The sequence below is a fragment of the Phyllobates terribilis genome, unplaced genomic scaffold (assembly GCF_046119375.1).
Source record: "Phyllobates terribilis strain yellow unplaced genomic scaffold, ASM4611937v1 Scaffold_2__4_contigs__length_985480577, whole genome shotgun sequence".
Classification (NCBI taxonomy): domain Eukaryota; kingdom Metazoa; phylum Chordata; class Amphibia; order Anura; family Dendrobatidae; genus Phyllobates; species Phyllobates terribilis.
In genome coordinates, this window is record NW_027362762.1 from 800,708,674 (window position 1) to 800,730,292 (window position 21,619).

General features: G+C 44.5%; 1 protein-coding gene across 6 annotated transcripts in view; it reads left to right on the plus strand.

Annotated features, from left to right (window-relative positions):
• Positions 1-21,619, plus strand: part of CNKSR2 (connector enhancer of kinase suppressor of Ras 2) — a 537,182-nt gene that overhangs the window by 298,985 nt on the left and 216,578 nt on the right. For all 6 annotated transcript variants that reach the window (XM_073667499.1, XM_073667498.1, XM_073667500.1 and 3 more), the window contains one exon: positions 3,540-3,754. In XM_073667499.1, coding sequence (XP_073523600.1) covers positions 3,540-3,754 — 215 coding nt within the window. The remainder of the gene's footprint in view (positions 1-3,539; positions 3,755-21,619) is intronic.

A 21,619-nucleotide genomic window follows, 5' to 3' on the forward strand; every position in this document is an offset into this window, starting at 1 on the left:
CAGAGGTCGTGACCTTTACATCGGGGACGAGGTCACCTTCACCCGGCACAAGTGTGCCAAAGGACCTTACGCCCTCCATGTGCATCGTCTGACGGAGGAAGAGCTGCGGTGTGAGGAGGAAGAACAAGAGGACCCGGACGGGTCTGAAACTAGAGCCAAAGGTAACAATAAAGAAAGAGCAGGAGGACGCCGTCGTTAAGTACAGCGAAGCAGAAGCTGTATATAGTTGCCCGTCGGGGCACCATAAACTGAAACTGAAACTGTTACTGCTGCTAATATAGTCCCCGTTGGGACCAGCAAGTGTGAACTGTTACCCGTTTAACCCCTAAATCCCACTGACCGAGGACTGAGAGCGGTCATTCCTCCCCAATACCTGGCCGAGGACTGAGAGCGGCCATATCCCTGTAAATAGTTGCGCGTCCTAAAGCGCCCCCTACCGGTTTTATAGGGAAAACCATTTTTCTAGAGACTGTCGCACTTTACCCGGTCACACGTTGCACAGTGACCGGAGGAGGAGCCAGAGGCGACGAGAATGTTTATATGAAAAGTTTTATATGATGTTTTATATGTTTATGTTTATGAAAAAAAATTGTATGTTTGGTGTTGTTTTTATCTTACAGCCCGAGGACGTGCTGTGATTTACCAGGGGGGAATGTAGCACCCTGAGGATTCGGCTGCTACAGGGGTATTGCACCTCAACCCAGAGGTGTGATATTCCACTCCCGGGTAAGGATGGAGTGTGGAACTGAGCTCGGTAGGCTGCATGCACTACACACATCCCATTTCCGAGGAACAGGCCGACGGTACTCCCACTTGGAAATGTGCAGGTATGACCGAGTCTGTTCCTGGCTGGAGTGGGAGGGGGGTGGTACATCCCAAGTAGTGTAGGGGCAGATAGGGGGAGCAGCCTGGGTAAAGATAGGAGCTCACTGGGTGCTGGTCACCTGAGCTCACACATAGAGGGTGTATATAAGGTGGGCACCATCAGAGATCAGGGTCAGTCAGTCTGTCAGCCTTTGCAGAGGAGTCACAGGAAGAGGAGCAGAGCAGATCCAGAGAGTGAGAGAGGAGAAAGAAGGAAAGACCCAGAGGGGGAAGCAGAAGAGAGGACTCTAAGACCCCAAATTCAAGCAACGGGTGAAGAGTCGGCATCAGGGTACCGGAACCCAAGCTGGTGGGGGGCAAAAACACACCCCAGCCAGAGACCGGAGGCCGTGGGCAGCGTCTGCCACGGCCACCCACCACATCCACCACGAAGGCATACCACGTGGAGGGTCAGGGAACCCAAGGCCAAGGGTCACCCAACAGAAGGCCCGAGGGAGCTGGACCTGGGTGGATCACTAGTGGGGACGGCCAGAGAAAGGACAGAAGGAGAGCTCAGGGTCACGCTCCGGACTCGCTTGGGGGTTGGCTGGATCCAGGACCTGGTGGACGCAGCACGGCTCGGGAGGTCACTTGAAGCTGGAGTGACCGGAACATCAGCAGTGAGTAAATACCCTAAACTGCACAACCCGACTCTGTCTTCCTTTAACACCTATGCTGCACCACCACAACCCCCATCCTCTGCACCTGACCCCCTGAGGCTATACCCCACCCGTTGGGGGTTATACCATCACAAGCTGCACCTACACCATCAGCCTCAGCGGACCCTGCTGCAGCGGCGGCCATAGTGACCGCAACACAACGGGTGGCGTAGTCGACAATAAAGAACTTATAACATCTGTAGGACTGCCACATACAACTGAGTTTGACACCCTGGGCACGGACCGGGTCACAGCCACTCGGAAGACTACAACCCCCATCTGATCCGGCTCCGGATATTCCCACTAACGAATATGGCCCAGGGGGCGCGTCACACATTGTACACAAAAAGCTGCCAATCAGTGGTGTGGGCGGGGTTATAAAGCTCATCATTCAGAGAACTGGTAGATCTTCTGCAAATAAAATAGGGATTTTATCAAAACTGTAGCAACCAGTAAAGTAAGTGGTTAGAGTTGGGCGGATTGATTCGCAGGACTCCAGTCCATTGGCCAAGTCAGTAGTCTCAGGCAGCTGGATGGGAGGCTTGCAAATCTCTTACCTTCCCTGATCCACAGTGACGGATTTGATTACCTGGGCTGGTGCGACATCATCATTATGTTGTGACGCACCGATGACATAGTGACAGCCCAGCAAATCAAAAGCCGCACTAGGGTTCCCAGAAGGGAAGAGGTTTGCGAGCCTGGCCTATCTACTAAGTCCCACAAATTGATCCACCCATCTCTGTAAGTGAAACATCGGTGTAGTCAGGGTCTCTGTCTCTACATCATGCTAGTCTCAGATGGGTCTCAAATAGCCCTTGAGAAAACGACAACAGAAAAATGCAAATTGCGCGTCGGGCCTCTTGTCCATCCTCCCTTCCTGTCAACCTGAGTCCTCAGTACCACTCCGGTAAGGCTTACCCCCCTTTGTCATATTTTATTAAGTGACCATATTATTATATTACTCCCTTGGGAAAATTGTAATATATGTATTAGGGTGACTTTAGGGGAGTTCGCCTGCCATATTAGCGCTCGCTATACATATTGGCTACTATGAATTGCATGTGCTTTTTGATCACTTGTGGTTGACTTATTGTTCACTTGTCTTGTTATACTCTTTTAATGGTGTCCAATAGTGATGAGCGAGTATGCCTCATTAACCCTTTTGGCTCATCACTAGTGTCTAATAAACGTTAATTTTTAAACCACTATTAACTTTGTTTCCTCCTATTTATTACATTAGTCTCAGATGGGGTAGCAAAATCCTTGAACAAATTGACTTTAATTGGATGCACAAAAGGTCTCATCTATGATCTTTACCCTGGCTTTGTTAATGTTGTTTTTCCCGTACTTTTGTGTTAAATACATTTACTGTGTGTATACAGTATATAATTAGGATATTTTATGTTTTATGTTATTGTTTTTTCCATTACAAGAAAGATATGTACAGTATATTTTTTATTACATCTTTTTTTTCTCTTTTTATGAAAACTGAAGAACATAAAATCTTAGTATATATTTTCATATAATATAATTCTAATTTTAATTTCAAGAAGAAATGCACCATTTACTGTTTTTTTCATATAAAATACCTGAATATAGCAGCATTTTCTGAAAACTGTTATAGCCGCAATCTGATAAACAGCAGAATCGTGTTCAGAAGAGCATATACTTCATGTTGTCATTGGAAAATGTTAAAATTTTTCACAGCATCACAGATTGCCTCCAGGGCCTATAATTTTTGGTTCTGATGTAATCTTCTAGTGCTTGAAATACGTTTAAACTATCTGAGAAATCCAGTAACCGTGTAGAATGAGTGCAAATCCCAAAAGCACCCTTTGACATAATGCCCTGTGGGAAGAAGTAGTCATTGTAATTTATCTGTAAGTGAATATAAATACAATTTTCTCTAGTCTACAGCAGGACAATGTTATAGTAACAGCGCCAAAGTTTTAATATATCATTGGTTTCATCTAAGTAACTTGAGGTTCTTAAAGTCTTTCTTTCCATTTTGCTCAGAAAGTTCTCTGCTCCGGTACATGAGCAATGACAAAATAATTCAAGAAGAGTTTATGATGCAGAGAAACACCAAAAAGGACACAGGAAAGAAATCTAAAAAGAAAGGAGAGAAAAATACAAGTCCAAGTCATTATGGTCTACTATCTGGAGCACAAATGGATTCCTTAAGGCAGGAAGTGGTCAGTCCATCAGTAGCAGATACAGCTTCATATCATGTGAGTAGCACGCTTTATTCCTTCTCAATTTTCATTTTATTTTCAAGTATGAAATGTCAAGATTTTACAAATTCATGTTTACTACTAGGATCCAAGGGGTAACATTTCTCCTTGTGGAGAATGACGAGCCAGGCCTGGCATGTCAGAGTGAGGAGACTTGTATACGCCATGCATGCTCCTCTGGGAAATTAAATATGAAAATTGCCTCTTCAAAGAGGACGAGGACTAGAACTCTAGTGCCACCTACTGGAAGAGAAATACCCCTTGGATGCCAGTCAGAAGCCTCTCATACAGCCAAATCAGATCTCCTACTTTTCACTGACAAGGTGCAACATCCTAAAACACTGTGCCTGCAAATTGAGATTCTGGTTTGGCTCTTATCCTAAGTCATATGGCAAGTAGCAATCCTAAAACTCAATATCGACCCTTTAACGAACCTTGCCATATGACTTAGGATAAAAGCCAAATCAGAATCTTAGTTTGCAGTCACTGTTTCGGGGTATTGCCCCTCATCAGTGCAAAGTACGAGATCTGATTTGGCTAGGTGAGAGGCTTAAGACCCAGAGGAGCATGCATGGTGTATATAAGTCTCCTCACTCTGACATGCCAGGTCACTCTCCACAAGGAGAAACGTTTGCCCTTAGATCCCAGTCTTAAGAATTTCACCTAGCCTAATCAGATCTCATACTTTGTACTGATGAGGGGCAATACCCTGAAATACTGTATCTGCAAATTTTGATTCTGGCTTTTATCCTAAGTCATATGGCAAGGCTCATTAAAGGGTTGATATTGACTTTTTAGGATTGCTACTTCCAGTAGGTGGCACTAGAGTTCTAGTCCACTTTCTCTCTGAAGAGGCGATTTGCATGTTTATTGCATAGTTAAACTTGAATATCATATTATCCACATTTCTGGTGATTCTCAAATTAATGTATAGCAATAAACTAGATTTGATCACATATTTGGTCTGATGCTAGGTCTGAAGTTTTGTTCACACAGTGCAATGTGTTCACGTAATGTTTGAGTTTTTGATGTTTTCTGATCTGTTTGATTTATTTGTCCTTTTTTCATCCAGCAATAAAAGGGGATATAAATGAACTAAAAGTATGAATGACAACTTGGGATAGTTTTTCACATGTATTTATCATTACTTTCTAATTCTCAGACAATGCAAACTTGTACTAGGCATAAAATCTGCCAAATTTATCATACTGGTTCATGCTGTTATATAAATCTGCTGTATTTAAAAGGAGTTGTCCAATAGTAGACAAACCCCGGCTTGACCACTTTAGGACTCCATTTAAAATAAAAAGAATGGATGCCCGCTTCCTGCAGTGGCACAGTCCCAGCAATGTTGGCCCCCTGGCTGGTCACAGCCAATCCATGAGCCACTGGTTGACTGCAGCCTTTACTATTTCATCAGAGCAGATGTCAGCTCTGGCAGAATATTGAAGAGTTACAGAGGATTAGTCAGTGACCCGCCGGGAATAGCGACTCCAACATCACTGGAACGGCCCTGCTGCAAGAGGGGAGCATCCACTGTTTTAAATTTAATTGGGCCTTGAAGTGATTAAGCATGGGTTGCCCAGTAGTGGAGAACACCTTTAAGTTTATACCAACTACCAGTTCACTTATTTTGATCTAGAAATGTGCGTCAAACTCTTGGTGCATTTTCGGCACACAGTTTCGCATTGTTAGGTCATGCTCCTTTTTTACAAGGTCATGTCCCCTTGTCAAAAAAGGCCCAGAATGTGCCATAATGATTATGGTGCTATTCATGGTCACATTTTGTTTGATAAATATGGCCAATGGTCTTAAGAATATCTCAACTGAATTTTTGAGCCAAAAAAAGAGAAATGGAATAAAATCGGAAATATAAGAGATTTTCTCCTCCTTTCTCCATTTACTTCTGGCTTTGGCTTCAAAGACCACATCAAATGCAGCAATAATTAAAAAAAAATGCTCACTCTCATGCTGCTTTTAGCTAAAAAGGGCATCAAAATGAAAAACTTCCCTTTGTGAACCTAACCATAAAATGAGGATCACTTTTCATCTAATTTTAGCTTGGTATGGTAGCACTTTCCTTACAGTAATGTTTATAAATAATCCTCTATCTAACAAATCGGCCTGGAGTAATGCATTAAAGGGAGTCTGCCAGTACAGAATGACTGTTAAAACCAAGTACAGGTGCTCCATGCACCCTAGGTGTAGCCAAACATTTAAGTGCGCCTTACCACCTACTTGTATTCTGTCTGTCGTCACCCCTTCTCTTCTATAATTGACAGCTCTGGTTTTATAGAGCAGTTTGAAAAGTCATTCTGTTCTTGCAGACTCTTTTTAAATAGAAGATTGCAAAAGATATTGAAAAAGGCTGCACCGCATGTAATGATCATCTACAGGCCCTTCAGCGTTTCACTGGGTGGGATAAGATTTTGCTGGAAGGTAAAGGTTTAGTACTATACTACTAATAATCCCTTTCCTCTCAGGATAAGAACATTATAGTGTTAAACCAAAATATGCCTTCGACTACATGAGCAGGAAACCTTTACTTAATGGGGAAATTCAGATCAATATTTGTTTTCATGCCAGTAAGGAAATGATTTATGGAGTGCAGAAATAATTAAACTGCTGCCGTTTAGTTTTCCATTCTTTTTATTAATTTAGAAACTTCATCAACTTTATATTGATGTTCAACATTGTTACTATTGTTATGGATATTTAATAGTGACTTGGAGTCTAAAATTATGCTGAAGCTATAGAATAAACTTTTATTAATGTTTGATAATAAAAGCCATTTTTTAAGACGATACTGATCTCTATCTTCTCCTGTCCAATATCACCAGACAGGCACTACGTTTTGCTTGTTACGAAACAAGCGTTTTGATAATTGGTCAGCTTTAATAAAAAAAAGATTGAAAAAAAAAAAAAGCCTTGCATTTATCATAACCTTTCAATTACGATGGCGTGAAAATAATTATTGGTGTCACAGTATGGTATTTGTAGATAATTCTCAAGAATGTTATTGTTTCCTGCTTGTTGCATAGGTTACTAGGCAAGGAGGGAAAAGCTTACAAGCTCTTTCCAGTACAGCTTGTTTGCACTGCTCTGAAGCTGGTCAGATTGCTGGATTTAGCCAACGTCAGTGCTACTGTGCTCCGATGCTGCGGAGGCAAAGCTTCCCCACATATCTGCTTCATAGCACACATTTCGGGCTGTCGTCAATTTTTCCTTTGAGTATTTATAAGCATGGGACATTTGATATACTCTATTGTTTAGACTTTATTTTGGAGGGAAGGCCATACACTTAGGTGACCTCTGGGCCTTCCATGCTTCTGAAAGTTATTGGTGGCAGTGTTATATTGTCAGGGGAAATGTCTGTGCAACAAATAATCACCTGTCACTGTTCAGTCAGATGACTATTGTACTAACGTTCTGCAGGAGCTAAATACACTAATTGTTTATGGCTTGCCAGCTCTAGATTCTTCACTGTGCCAGTTTTTTCTTTTTTTTTTTTTTTACAACTGTACCAACAAATAACAACTTCTGCCTACTTGGACCAACACTCTCAGGCTGGTACATTGTACAGTGTTTCTCACCATTATTGGCACCCCTTCATTTTTTCATCGACTGTACAATATCTTCAGAAATAAATGGAAATGTACCAAAGTTATATCCTCAGGATTTTTTTAAGAAGAAACATAATAAACAGCATGTGCAGCAATAAAGGCACCCATAATTAATACTTGGTTGCACACCCTTTGGTATTGATGACGGCCTCCAAACGTTTCTTGTAGCCATCTATAAGCTTCTTGCACTTCTCAGCTGGAATTTTCTCCCACTCTTCCTTTGCAGTTTGTTCAAGCTCTTGAATATTTGCAGGGTTTCTTTTTCCCAATGGAAGATTTCAGCTCACCCCACAGATTTTCAATGGGATTGAGGTCAGGACTCATTGCTGGCCATTTTAAAACAGTCCATTTTTTCTTTTTCTGTGTGACCATTCTGTGTACTTTTGGATGTGTGCTTTGGGTCATTGTCTTGCTGGAGGACTCATGATCTTCGACTCAAACCAAGTTTTCTTACACTGGGTAGGACATTTTGATCTAAAACCTCTCGATAATTCTCTGATTTCATGATTCCTGTGATACGGTGAAGGCCTCCAGTACCAGACACAGCAAAGCAACCCCACAGAATTATGGATCCTCAACCATGCTTAACTGTTGGTAAGGTGTTCTTTTCTTTATAACAGTCATTGCGCCGTCTGTAAACAAACTGTTGCTTTGCATTGCCAAAAAGCTCTATTTTTGTTTCATCTGTCCACAGAATATTTTCCCAGAAGGATTGTGGTTTGTCAAGGTACTCTTTGGCAAGGATCAGTCATTCCTTTTCATGTCTTTTCTTCAGCAATGGTTTCTTCCTTGACCTTCACCCATAAAGCTCTGCTTGGTTTAGTGTGCGGCATATGGTGCTTGTTGATACCATGACCCCAGACTGTTCCAGGTTGGTCTTCAGGTCTTTGGATGCTTGACATGGTGTTTTTTCCACCACTCCCACCAACCTTCGAAGACATCTGTTGTCAATTTTCTTCTTTCCCCCACGTGCAGGCAGGTTCTTGACGGGTCCATGCTTGGCAAACTTCTTAATAAGATTGCGCACTCTTGAAACTGAGATACCAAGGTCTTTGGAGATTACCTTATACCCTTTGGAAGTCTTGTGTTTGCTAATAGCAGGTCTGATGTCCTCAGACATCTCCTTTGTCTTCACCATTTTGACAAACTTGGCTTTTTAAAACAGTTAAGTCCTCATTCATTGGCTAATTAATGTCACATGGGCACTGACAATCACAGGTGAATCTCTTTTGTAATTTACCACAGGCGAGTCAAAATGTGTCTCCATACTAAATTAATGTAAAGGGTGCCAATTAGTGATGAGCGAGCGTGCTCGTTTAACCCTTTAAACAAGCACACTCGGATACTCGCCGAGTAGTTTCAGCATGCTCGGCATTTCAGTTACAGCCGCCACGGCTGCATGTGTCGTGGCTGTTACATAGCCATGACACATGTAGGGATTGCCTGTTTGTCTTATCTGAAATGCCAAGCACGCCAAAACTACTCGGCGAGTACTCGAGTGTGCTCGTTTAAAGAGTTAAATGAGCATGCTCGCTCATCACTAGTGCCAATACCAGTGACACAGCAAGCTTTAGGTTTTTCTATTTTCCCTCCCATTGTTTTTTGTTTTAAATTTATTGTTTATCATTTGCTGTTTTGTATTTAACACAAGTCTCTATACAAAAAACACTTTCACTTGATTCATTTTTTTTCAGGAGATATTCCACATTATGTACTTAAACTTCATGGGTGCCAATAACAATGAGCAGAACTGTATGCAAACTATTTTCAAAACTGCTTATTAGAGATGAGCGTTGTTCTACTCGAACTGTTCGCCAATCTCAAATTCGAGCTGTTTTGGGCGGTGTTCGAGCCGTTCGGCGAACACGAACAATTTGAGAAAAATTCGGCTGTTCGAGGTTATGTTCGATAACTGTTCGTGCACCAAAATCATAACTGGATTTTTTCTCAGTAATGATGAAAATTAATGTTAATACGCAGTTTGAGTGTACAGCGGGGTGGGGGGAGGGGCAGGGGATGGATCTCTGCAGGAACAATGAAGATCTCCATTTTTTTTTCTCTTTCCCGCATTTACAGTGGGGAGGTGCAATCTGTCAGCCTATCAGCAGCGCACACACGGAGCGAAGTGCTTTTTTTCACACAAGCAAGGGCATGTGTGATTGGCAGTGTATGTCACATGTCCTTGCCCTATAAGACCAAGCCATTTTCCCCGACGCCACCATTTTCTCACTGCTGCAGCTGCGTGTTAGACGGCACCGCTGTTGCTGTGTGCGCTATACCTTGTTAATTTCAAGCCAATTTTCACACAAATATACAGATAGCTTGGGAGTAGGGAATAGTTGTGATTGCAGTCCTTTTAAGGACTAGGTTACAGCATTTCCTACGACTTTTATCAGGGAGGTCTGTGCTCTTAAATAGATAGGTTGTGGGAGTAAAGACTAATTGTAATTGCAGTCCTTTTCAGGACTAGGTTACATGAGTTCCTATCAGTTTTTGCCAGGCAGGTCTGTGCCAGTGCTGTGCAAGTTTTTTTCACAGCATTTGGCTGAATCTAGCAAAGCTAATCCTTTTTGGCCTATTGCAGAGTGTGTTAGTCAGTGGAGTAGCCTATCTGTGTTGCAAGATATACCACCTGTGTATAGAATACCAATTTTTTTACTGCACCTAGTGAAGTAAAATCTTTTGGGCATAGCATCATTCTATTAGTCCATCTATACTGACCTCCATCAGGTTGCAAATTAAAACTAATTTTTATCTGCATCTACAGTACCTCTGAAAAAATATTTGGGCTTCTAGCAGTGTGTGGGACTTGTTCTATTAGTCCATCTATACTGACCTCCATCAGGTTGCAAACTGAATATAGTTTTTTCTGCATCTACCTCTGAAAAAATATTGGGCTTCTAGCTGTGTGTGGGTCTTGTTCTATTAATCCATCTATACTGACCTCCATCAGGTTGCAAACTGAATATATTTTTTTCTGCATCTACCTCTGAAAAAATATTTGGCCTTCTAGTAGTGTGTCGGACTTTCTCTATTAGTCCATCTATACTGACCTCCATCAGGTTGCAAACTGAATATAATTTTTTTCTGCATCTAGCTCTGAAAAAATATTTGGCCTTCTAGTAGTGTATCGGACTTTCTCTATTAGTCCATCTATACTGACCTCCATCAGGTTGCAAATTAAAACTAATTTTTATCTGCATCTACAGTACCTCTGAAAAAATATTTGGGCTTCTAGCAGTGTGTGGGACTTGTTCTATTAGTCCATCTATACAGACCTCCATCAGGTTGCAAACTGAATATATTTTTTTCTGCATCTACCTCTGAAAAAATATTGGGCTTCTAGCTGTGTGTGGGTCTTGTTCTATTAATCCATCTATACTGACCTCCATCAGGTTGCAAACTGAATATAATTTTTTTCTGCATCTAGCTCTGAAAAAATATTTGGCCTTCTAGTAGTGTGTCGGACTTTCTCTATTAGTCCATCTATACTGACCTCCATCAGGTTGCAAATTAAAACTAATTTTTATCTGCATCTACAGTACCTCTGAAAAAATATTTGGGCTTCTAGCAGTGTGTGGGACTTGTTCTATTAGTCCATCTATACTGACCTCCATCAGGTTGCAAACTGAATATATTTTTTTCTGCATCTACCTCTGAAAAAATATTGGGCTTCTAGCTGTGTGTGGGTCTTGTTCTATTAATCCATCTATACTGACCTCCATCAGGTTGCAAACTGAATATATTTTTTTCTGCATCTACCTCTGAAAAAATATTTGGCCTTCTAGTAGTGTGTCGGACTTTCTCTATTAGTCCATCTATACTGACCTCCATCAGGTTGCAAATTAAAACTAATTTTTATCTGCATCTACAGTACCTCTGAAAAAATATTTGGGCTTCTAGCAGTGTGTGGGACTTGTTCTATTAGTCCATCTATACTGACCTCCATCAGGTTGCAAACTGAATATATTTTTTTCTGCATCTACCTCTGAAAAAATATTGGGCTTCTAGCTGTGTGTGGGTCTTGTTCTATTAATCCATCTATACTGACCTCCATCAGGTTGCAAACTGAATATATTTTTTTCTGCATCTACCTCTGAAAAAATATTTGGCCTTCTAGTAGTGTGTCGGACTTTCTCTATTAGTCCATCTATACTGACCTCCATCAGGTTGCAAATTAAAACTAATTTTTATCTGCATCTACAGTACCTCTGAAAAAATATTTGGGCTTCTAGCAGTGTGTGGGACTTGTTCTATTAGTCCATCTATACTGACCTCCATCAGGTTGCAAACTGAATATATTTTTTTCTGCATCTACCTCTGAAAAAATATTGGGCTTCTAGCTGTGTGTGGGTCTTGTTCTATTAATCCATCTATACTGACCTCCATCAGGTTGCAAACTGAATATAATTTTTTTCTGCATCTAGCTCTGAAAAAATATTTGGCCTTCTAGTAGTGTGTCGGACTTTCTCTATTAGTCCATCTATACTGACCTCCATCAGGTTGCAAATTAAAACTAATTTTTATCTGCATCTACAGTACCTCTGAAAAAATATTTGGGCTTCTAGCTGTGTGTGGGACTTGTTGTATTAGTCCATCTATACTGACCTCCATCAGGTTGCAAACTGAATATATTTTTTTCTGCATCTACCTCTGAAAAAATATTTGGCCTTCTAGTAGTGTGTCGGACTTTCTCTATTAGTCCATCTATACTGACCTCCATCAGGTTGCAAATTAAAAATAATTTTTATCTGCATCTACAGTACCTCTGAAAAAATATTTGGGCTTCTAGCTGTGTGCGGGACTTGTTGTATTAGTCCATCTATACTGACCTCCATCAGGTTGCAAACTGAATATATTTTTTTCTGCATCTACCTCTGAAAAGATATTTGGCCTTCTAGTAGTGTGTCGGACTTTCTCTATTAGTCCATCTATACTGACCTCCATCAGGTTGCAAATTCAAAATAATTTTTTTCTGCATCTAACCCAGCCAATAGTTTTGGCCTAATACCACAGTTTGGCCACTCAGCTCTGCTCGGTTACCATCCATTGTTTTTTTGTGCAAACAACTCCAGAGTTGTGAATTAGTTAACCACCAAAATGAGTGGAAAAAGGCCTGCTGCTGGTGGAAAGGGGAATAGGCGTGTTGGGAAGGGGAAAAAAGGTTGTGTCCGTGGGGTAGGTGTTAAAGCAATAGTAACATCTGCAGAAGAAAGACCATCTTCCAGCCAAACTAAAATGTCTACTTCTTTTAGCGGACAATGTGATAAGATCCCTTTCTTACGGCCACGCCAATCGCTACAAATTCCAGATGAGGCACAAAAACAGCAGGTGCTTCAACGGATATCAAGTGCTCCTTTAAGTGGGCTCTCCTCCACATCAACTTCAACATCACAAATACTCCAGTCCTCAAAGGTGTCACCCAAATCGCACTTGCTTCCTCACAGCTCCCAAATCTCCAGCTGCCCATCTGAGTATGAGGTAGAACAGATGGTTGAGTCTGCAGAGCTGTTTACTCATACTATAGCCTGGGAATCAGAGGTCGACTCCAGCGCTTCTGTGAATCCAGACGAGGAAATGATCTGCACTGATGCCCAGAATCTTTATGAGTCGGATCCAGGACCAGACGCAGAAGGTTCTGACCATAATGTAGACCCTCATTCCCAAACTGTAACTCCTGTTGGTGGAGACAATGAGGAAGACGATGATGAGACTCAAATACCTGATTGGAGCGACAACTTTAGTTTTTTGTCAGGGCAGGAACAGGTTGGCTCTGAGGACGACGGGTGTGATAACGCACAGGGTGATGATGATGAGGTCGGAGATCCCACTTACTGTCAACCCACAGTCAGCCAAGAGATGAGGTCAGCAGAGGAGGTGGAGGAAGATGCTAGTGACGACGAGGTCAGGTTGCGCCTTCCTGGACAGAGACGTAGTACTGGAAGCACGTCAACAACTGCATCCTCAAGCACAACTCTGCCTCTCACCACAAGTCGTGGTGGCTCTTCAGGTCGCATGGGTGCTAAGCCTTGCATAGCCTGGGCATTTTTTCAGATCGATAAAGATGACCCAACTCGTGTTATCTGTAACATTTGTCAGCAAAAGCTAAGTAGAGGCCAAAAAATACATAGTTTGAGTACTTCATGCATGAACCGGCACATGGACATGAAGCATAAGTTGCAGTGGGAAGCTCAGTGTGCTACAATGCGGCCTAGCCGGCCGGGCCAACCACCGTCTGCCATATCTTGTGCATCCGCGGCCTCTTCATCCTCTGTGACTGGGGGGACAGCAGTCACACCTGTTTTGGGGCGCAGACCTGCCACCTCTTTACCCGCAACAGCCAGCGTGATTGGCAGGTCATCATTTTCTTTGGAGGTGGTAACACCAGCTGGTGTTGAGCGCTGTCCGACATCGATAGCACCACCTTTGGATGAAGGCAACCTAACATGTCCGCCTGCATCTTCCTCACAGACCGGCAGTTTGCCGGGGACACCCTTATCAACCCCGTCTAAGCACAATAGCCAGCCCTCGGTCCCTCAGATGTGGACAAGTAAAAGACCATTTCCTCCTAGCCATGAGAAAGCTAAGAGGTTGAATTTCACCATCTGCAAGCTCTTGGCTACAGAAATGCTGCCTTTCCGCCTGGTGGACACAGAGGATTTTCGAGACCTTATGTCCGTCGCAGTGCCCCAGTACCAGATGCCCAGTCGGCACTACTTCTCAAAGAAAGGTGTGCCTGCGCTCCACCAGCATGTCGCACACAACATCACCGCTTCTTTGAGAAACTCTGTGTGTGACAGGGGCGTTACACTTGGACGAGTAGGCATGGACAGGGGCGTTACATGTCGCTGACTGGGCACTGGGTAACTATGGTGACAGCAGGACAAGGGGCTGCTGTCCAAGTCTTGCCGTCCCCACGAGTTGTGCGTCAATCCTCTTTATGTCAAAGTTCCTCCACTGCTTCTGCCTCCTCAACCTCCTCTCGGTCTTCCACCTGCACCCAAAGCCTGTCTGGTCATGCCACAAGCTTTCTAACTGCGCAGAAGGGATCCTGCACACCTCCTTACTATGCTGGCAGTAGGGCTCAACGTCATCAGGCGGTTTTTACATTGAAATGTCTGGGAAATGTGAGTCACACAGCTGAGGAGTTGTGGTCAGCTCTGGAGAACCAATTTCATGAATGGTTGTCTCCACTGGACCTGAAACCAGGGAAGGCCGTGTGCGACAATGCTGCAAACCTGGGTGCGGCCCTTCGCCGGGGCAATGTCACACACGTGCCTTGTATGGCTCACGTGTTGAACCTGGTTGTCCAGCAATTTTTAGCCCACTATCCCAGACTAGATGGCCTTCTGCAGAGGGCACGGTCGCTGTGTGCTCACTTCCGCCGTTCGCATCCCGCAGCTCAGCGACTTACATCTCTACAGAAGTCGTTGGGCCTGCCACTTCACCGGCTAAAATGCGATGTGCCTACCCGGTGGAATTCAACTCTGCACATGTTGCAGCGACTGTGGCTGCACCGACAAGCCCTGGTGCAATACGTTCTGACGTATAGCCTGGGCCAACGAGATTCAGAGGTGGGGCAAATCACGCTGGAGGAGTGGTCTCAGATCAGGGACCTATGCACCCTTCTGCACAGTTTTGAAATGGCGACGAAGATGTTTAGTGCTGACGAAGCCATTATCAGCATGACTATTCCGGTGATTTACATGCTGGAGCTCATGTTAAACAGAATTCAGAGTCAGGTGGTGGCACAAGAGGAGGTGGAGGAAGTAGAGGAGGAGGAGTTGTATGCGGAAGGGCTAACATCTGCAAGGTCCAGAAGGTCGGCAGCACCAAGGCGGCAGGCATGTGAGGGTGGGGGAGATGGTTTTACCAGGGCGCATGGTAGCAGCCAAACTAGTGAGGAAGGTGCAGGAGCCCAGGAAGAAGTGGAGGACGAACTGATGGAAGACTCATCAGATGAGGGAGACCTTGATCACATTTCTGTTGTGCGAGGTTGGGGGGAGAGGACAGAGGAAGGAAGCATGATTGTTACCTCGCCACCAACACAACAGGGACTTGGTGCTCCTGGATGCGCAACACACATGAGTGCCTTCTTGCTGCACTACCTGCAACATGACCCTCGAATTGTGAGAATTAGAAATAATCCTGACTACTGGGTTGCCACACTGTTAGATCCCCGGTACAAAAGTAAATTTGCAGAAATTATTCCTGCCATAGAAAGGGATGCACGCATGCAGGAGTATCAGCAGAGACTGTTGCAGAATCTTACATGTGCTTTTCCACAAAATACCAGTGGTGCACGTAGTGAATCTCACAGTTCCAACTTGCCAACCGTGGGACCGTCAATTGTTCAGCACTCAAACCATAACAGAACCACAGTATCTGCTGGTAACATCAATTTTGCGGAATCATTTCACCACTTTTTTAGACCATCCTTTGCAAGGCCACAGGAGACAAGAAGTCTGACACATAGTCAACGCCTAGAGACGATGGTACAGGAGTATCTCCAAGTAAACATTGAAGCCACGACTGTGTCACTGGACCCTTGCTCTTTTTGGGCTTCCAATCTGGATAAATGGCCGGAGCTAGCCACTTACGCCTTGGAGATCTTGTCATGCCCCGCAGCCAGCGTTCTGTCTGAACGTGTGTTCAGCGCTGCTGGTGGTGTGCTGACAGATAAGCGCACGCGGCTCTCCACTGATAATGTAGACAGACTCACGTTCATAAAGATGAACAAATCATGGATCCGAAACGACTTTTCTACCCCTGTGTCATCCTGGGGAGAGTAAAAGCTTGATGATTGGTTAAAATCACCCTACCAAACGTTTTAAGCTTTCAAATTACTAATCATGTTTATCTGTATCTTGACTGGAAAATAATTTGGGCTTTGTAGCAGTGTGCAGCACTGATCCTATTAGGCCATCTATAATAAGCTCCACCAGATTTAAAATTAAAAATAATTTTTAGCTGCATCTAGCCCGGAAAATAATTTTGGGGCTCCGAGATGCGCAAGACACATAAGTGCCTTCTTGCTGCACTACCTGCAGCATGACCCTCATATTGTCAGAATTCGAAGTAATCATGACTACTGGGTTGCCACACTCTTAGATCCCCCAAACTTTTCGATCAACCTTTTCATTTTAATAAAGACCAAAAAAATGGTCATTTTTGAAATTATAAGCATTAGCAGGTTGTTAGAAACTGAAATCAAACAGTTTTCAACTCAAAACTTCATTCTAGGTGATGTTACATTTTCACATAGGACCCCTTGTTCGAAAGGAGCTTCTGAACTCTCTCGTCCATTGAATTTGTCAGGTTTTGGATGGTTTCTGCTTCAATTGTTTTGCATGAGGACAGAATACCCTCCCAGAGCTGTTGCTTAGATGTGAACTGCCTCCCGCCATCATAGACACTCCTTTTAATGATGCTCCAAAGGTTCGGAATGGGGTAGAGGTCAGGGGAGCATGGGGGTCACACCATAAGTTTGTCCCCTTTTATGCCCATATCAGCCAGAGATGCAGATGTTTTATGTGCAGCATGAGATGGTGCATTATCATGCAGAAAAATGATCTTGCTGTGAAATACACGGTTCTTCTTCTTGAACCATGGCAGGAAGTGCTGTTTGAGAAAATCCACATACATTATGGAGTTCATCTTTAGCGCCTTCAGGGATCCTAAAGGGGCCGACAATCTCTCTCCCCATGATTCCAGCCCAAAACATTACTCCACCTCCTCCTTGTTGGCGCTGTAGCCGTGTTTGCGTGGGGTGTCCATCAACCAGCCATCCTCCACTCCATCCATCTGGACCATCGAGCGCTGCACGGCACTCATCCGTGAACAAAACAGTTTTGAAATCAGTCTTCATGTAATGTTTGGCCCACTGGAGCCGTTTCTGCTTGTGTGAAGTGGATAGAGGAGGTCGACAGGATGGCGTATGCACAGCTGCAAACCTCTGAAGGACCCTGCATCTTGTTGTTCGGGGGACGTTGGACGCACAAGCAGCTTCAAAAACTTGTCTGCTGCTATGACAAGGCTTTTTTGCCGCTGCTCTTTCAACCTGACGTAATTGCCTGTAGGAAAGAGTCCTCAATTTGCCCTTATCAGCACGCACACGTGTGTACTGTGAATCGGCTACATACTTCTTGATTGCCAAGACACTTCATCCTGATCATCGCACAATGTTGATTGTAGTCATGCCTTGACCTAAACACTCCACAATTTGTTGCTTCTCAGCAGCCGACACATCCTTTTTCTTTCCCATTTTGGCAGAAAATGTAGGCTGCTTAATAATGTGAGAGAGCCTTCTTAAGTAGTCTTGCCTTTCATTGGACACACCTGCCAAACTAATTAGCACAGGTGTCTGCAATTGCTTACAGTGATATAAAGAGCCCTGACACACATCACCATCAATGAGTTTAACTGACAAACAAACAAATTCTTCCCTTATCACTCCTAAACACTTTTTGCATAATAATTTGGAACGCGGTATACATGTGCTTTTCCACAAAACACCAGCGGTTCACGTAGTGAATCTTACAGTTCTAACTTGCCAACCGTGGTCTGTATGGAATTGTTCAATAAAGGGCCCAAAATTAAGATAACATAGATGGGAGAGGTCTCTATGAATAGGAATTCCTAAGTATTTGATACCCTGTGAGGGCCAGGCAAAGGGAAAGTTGGACTGGATGGAATCCTATATGGATTTGGGGAGGGAGACATCGAGGGCCTCAGACTTCACTGCATTGATTTTAAAATTTTACCATGTAACAAAGTGATCTATTTCAGCCATAACAGCATGGATGGATATATGTGATTGAGTGATATATACTAGGACATCATCAGCAAATAGAGAGCACTTGTACTCGGTGCCTCCCACCTCAATCCACCTAATATTGGGGTTATGGCGAATTGATGAGAGCAGGTGCTCCGTCACTAGGATGTATAAGAGAGGGGACAGAGGACATCCCTGCCTTGTCCCATTTGTGATTGTGAAAGGTGATGAAAATGTTCTGACACACCCCCTGGGCCTTGGGACACCCGGAGCCGGACCCTTTTTGGTGGATGCTGGTGGTTGTAGTCTTCGTGGCGGCGACCCGGTTCCGTGGCTCAGGGCGGTCAAACCAGTGGCGAAACTATTTATGTGGTTTTGATGTTTAAATGTCCGACTACGCCACCCGTGGATTGCGGTCAGAGTGAACCGCCGCTACAGGGCAGACCGCTGAGGCTGGTGTTGTGGGTGCAGCAGAGCGTAGCATAACTCCCCACGGGAGGAGTATAGCCTCAGGGCAGTGTATGCGGAGGATGGGGGTGATGGTGCAGGGCAGCAGCAGTAACGACACGGAGTCATTGATGCAGTCCAGGGCCTTTACTCACAGTTCTTATTATCCAGACCACGTCTGCAGGTAACGGCTGCCCACGTCGTATTGTGCTCACCAGGTGAGGGGCTCAGACAACTCCCAGATAACTTTGGAGCACTTCACAGGACCCCCTTTGTGTGTCCTTTGTCTGGCCTTTCTTACCAACACTTCTGTCCGGCTGCCTCGGGCCTCCTCTTGGTAAACTTGGCGCCAGTTTCCCTGACCCTATGTGGTGCCTTCCTAGCGGGTGTAGCGAGGGGCTGCGCCACATAAAATGTCAGAGCCTCCGGTTTCTAGCTGAGGGTCGTTTCCTGCCTCCACTAGTTCGGGGACCGGTCTCCCCCTTTGGCCTGACCCCTCCACGCAGGTGGATTCGGGCGTGCGGTGGCGACTCGCCCGTCCGCACCCCTGGGATCCCTTCATTCCTCGTTCCTGGAGCCTTCTCCGCTCCTCTTCCTTCCTTCTCCCTCTTCCAGGCCTGGGCCTCTGTTACTAGGCCCGCCTCCGGAGCAGAGCTCATGCAGAGCCCCTGCTCCCTGCCACTTCTGCTCAGACTTCTCTGCACTGAACTAAGATGGTGCCCACCTTTTATACTCCCTTCTCAATGCACCCAGGAACTGCTTCCTCCCTGCTCCTGCACTACAGGATTCCCCTTCCTCAGTGTTCCCTCCCCCCACTCCAGCCAGGGACAGGGACTGTCGTGCCCATCTCAGGGGCATATTGGTCGCCCTGCCCCACGGCAATGTGTTGTAATGCATGCAGGTGTCGGGTCCTGATCCACACTCCATCCTTACCTGAGAGTGAGATATCACACCTCTGGGTGAGGTGCAATACGTCTGTAGCAACCGAGCCCTCAGGGTGCTACAGTTCCATTTATCTTCAGCCTAGGTGACGTATTGCGATACAGCGCCGTGATTTTGGCTATAAAAGGGTCCCCTAGACCCCTACCCCAAGCTTTTTAAGAGAATCATATATGGCGTGCCAGGAGACTCTATGGAATGCTTTCTCAGCATCCAACGAGAGTATCTAATTACAAATTTTTAACTGCATCTAGCCCAGGAAATACTTTGTGCCTAGTAGCAGTGTCTGCTAGTCAGCGGATTATCCCGGCTGTTAAGCAAGCTACACCACCTGTAGTTTAGACACTTAATTTTTTCAAAGGAAATGCTTCGGGACCATGGGATACTCAGTGAAGAGCATCAGGAGGCACCCCAAGGCATAGGGGCTGGGACTGGCAGTAGGATGCCTTGCGGTGGACAGCCGAGCTCGATCCTTATAAAAGCTTTTTAACTGCAGCAGCTTTAGTGGACGCTACTGGAGCTGGAATTACGCGGCTGCTGGCATGAGACTTGCCCTCCAATAGATCCTTGTAAATGGATTTAAAGTGTATTCATTCAAATTAGAGAGACAATTTAAATTAAAAAGCTTAGAGCTGCCTCCACCACAGGGGGGCTCGCTCGACCCACCAGCGGACAGGCACCAGTATTGGGAGAGGGGGGCTGGCCATCAGGGTTCACCGCGGCTCTGGCACAAACCCGGCGACACGGAGGTGGCACGGGCAGGAGCGGACTGGCCGTGTCGGCTTCTCACTTTTTGGATTTTAGAAGGGCATGACATGCCTATATCTGTGTCTCCCCCTCCTTTTACTCCTCCACCTCTTTTATTTTCGCATGACTATATGTACTTGTCACTTTTCCATGTGTTAGTTGTGTCTTCTGAGCAGTTTGTCAGCTTTTGGACACCTTTGAAGGTGTTTTCTATGTGTTTCTATGTGTTTTTGTTTGCCTGCCATTGGTTTTAACGGTGTTCGAAGGTGTTCGACGAACAGTTCGGCGAACACACGGGTGTTCGACGAACCGAACCGAACTCGAACACTACGGGGGTGGCTCAACACTACTGCTTATATGTATGAGAATCAGCACCCAAGAATCAATACATTATAGATGTCCCTTATTTCACCCTAAAATAAAAAATAAAATAAAAAAATTGCCAAAGACTTTACCCTTAAAGGAAATCTGTCAGCAGGTTTTTGCTCTGACGAGTAAGGCTATGTACTGTTGTTTGCAATGAAGGTTTTATCACCTGGTGATTATCATTGCTGGGATTACAGCAACTACAGTAGCATGTGTATGCTAGTCTGACTTCGTCCCCTCCTGTGATAAGCAGCTCACTGTCTATAGCCATTCTATATATAAAGAGCCTGGTATGGGCGGGGTTAGCTTTCTTAGCTCTGCTGCATTGCTATATATAAGAACTCTGAGAGTGTCAGAACGGCTGCACCCAGTAAACTAAGTGATACATATTTGGATTCAGCTTCTCTTTGCCTACAGCAGGCTGCTCTAAGATGAGGTAGCAAAAAGCTGCTGACAGATTCTCTTTAAATTGCAAATCTGCATAGTTGGTAATACAAAATAAGGCTCTATATGTATAATTTAATAATTAGGCAGATTTGTACTTGAGTCTGGTGAGGCTCTGTAACTAACCGTAGAAAAGGTGTAACGCCGACTGTCTGCATACCTGTCCTGTCACCCAATACCAGTAGAAAAACTTGGTATTGCTTTTCTCATGCCAAGTTACAACTGCTTTTAGTGCTCGTACCAATCTCCTCTGTCCAAGAAATGCCTCGATTTCTTGATCTGTAATTTGCCATTTACTCTTACTTAATGTTGGTGGTTCTTCATCATTATTCTGAGATGCTGGAACTTGTTGGAACTCCAAGACAATAACTAATACATGTGTGTGAGGCCCTCCCTGGGAAATGGGGTTTACTCGGAGCCGGCTCGGTGTAAGGGGTAGCGGGGGATGCAGTCATGGCCTGGACCCGGTCCGTGCCCAGGGCAGTCACATAAAAAGGGGGATTTAATGGGCTTTCAAGTAAG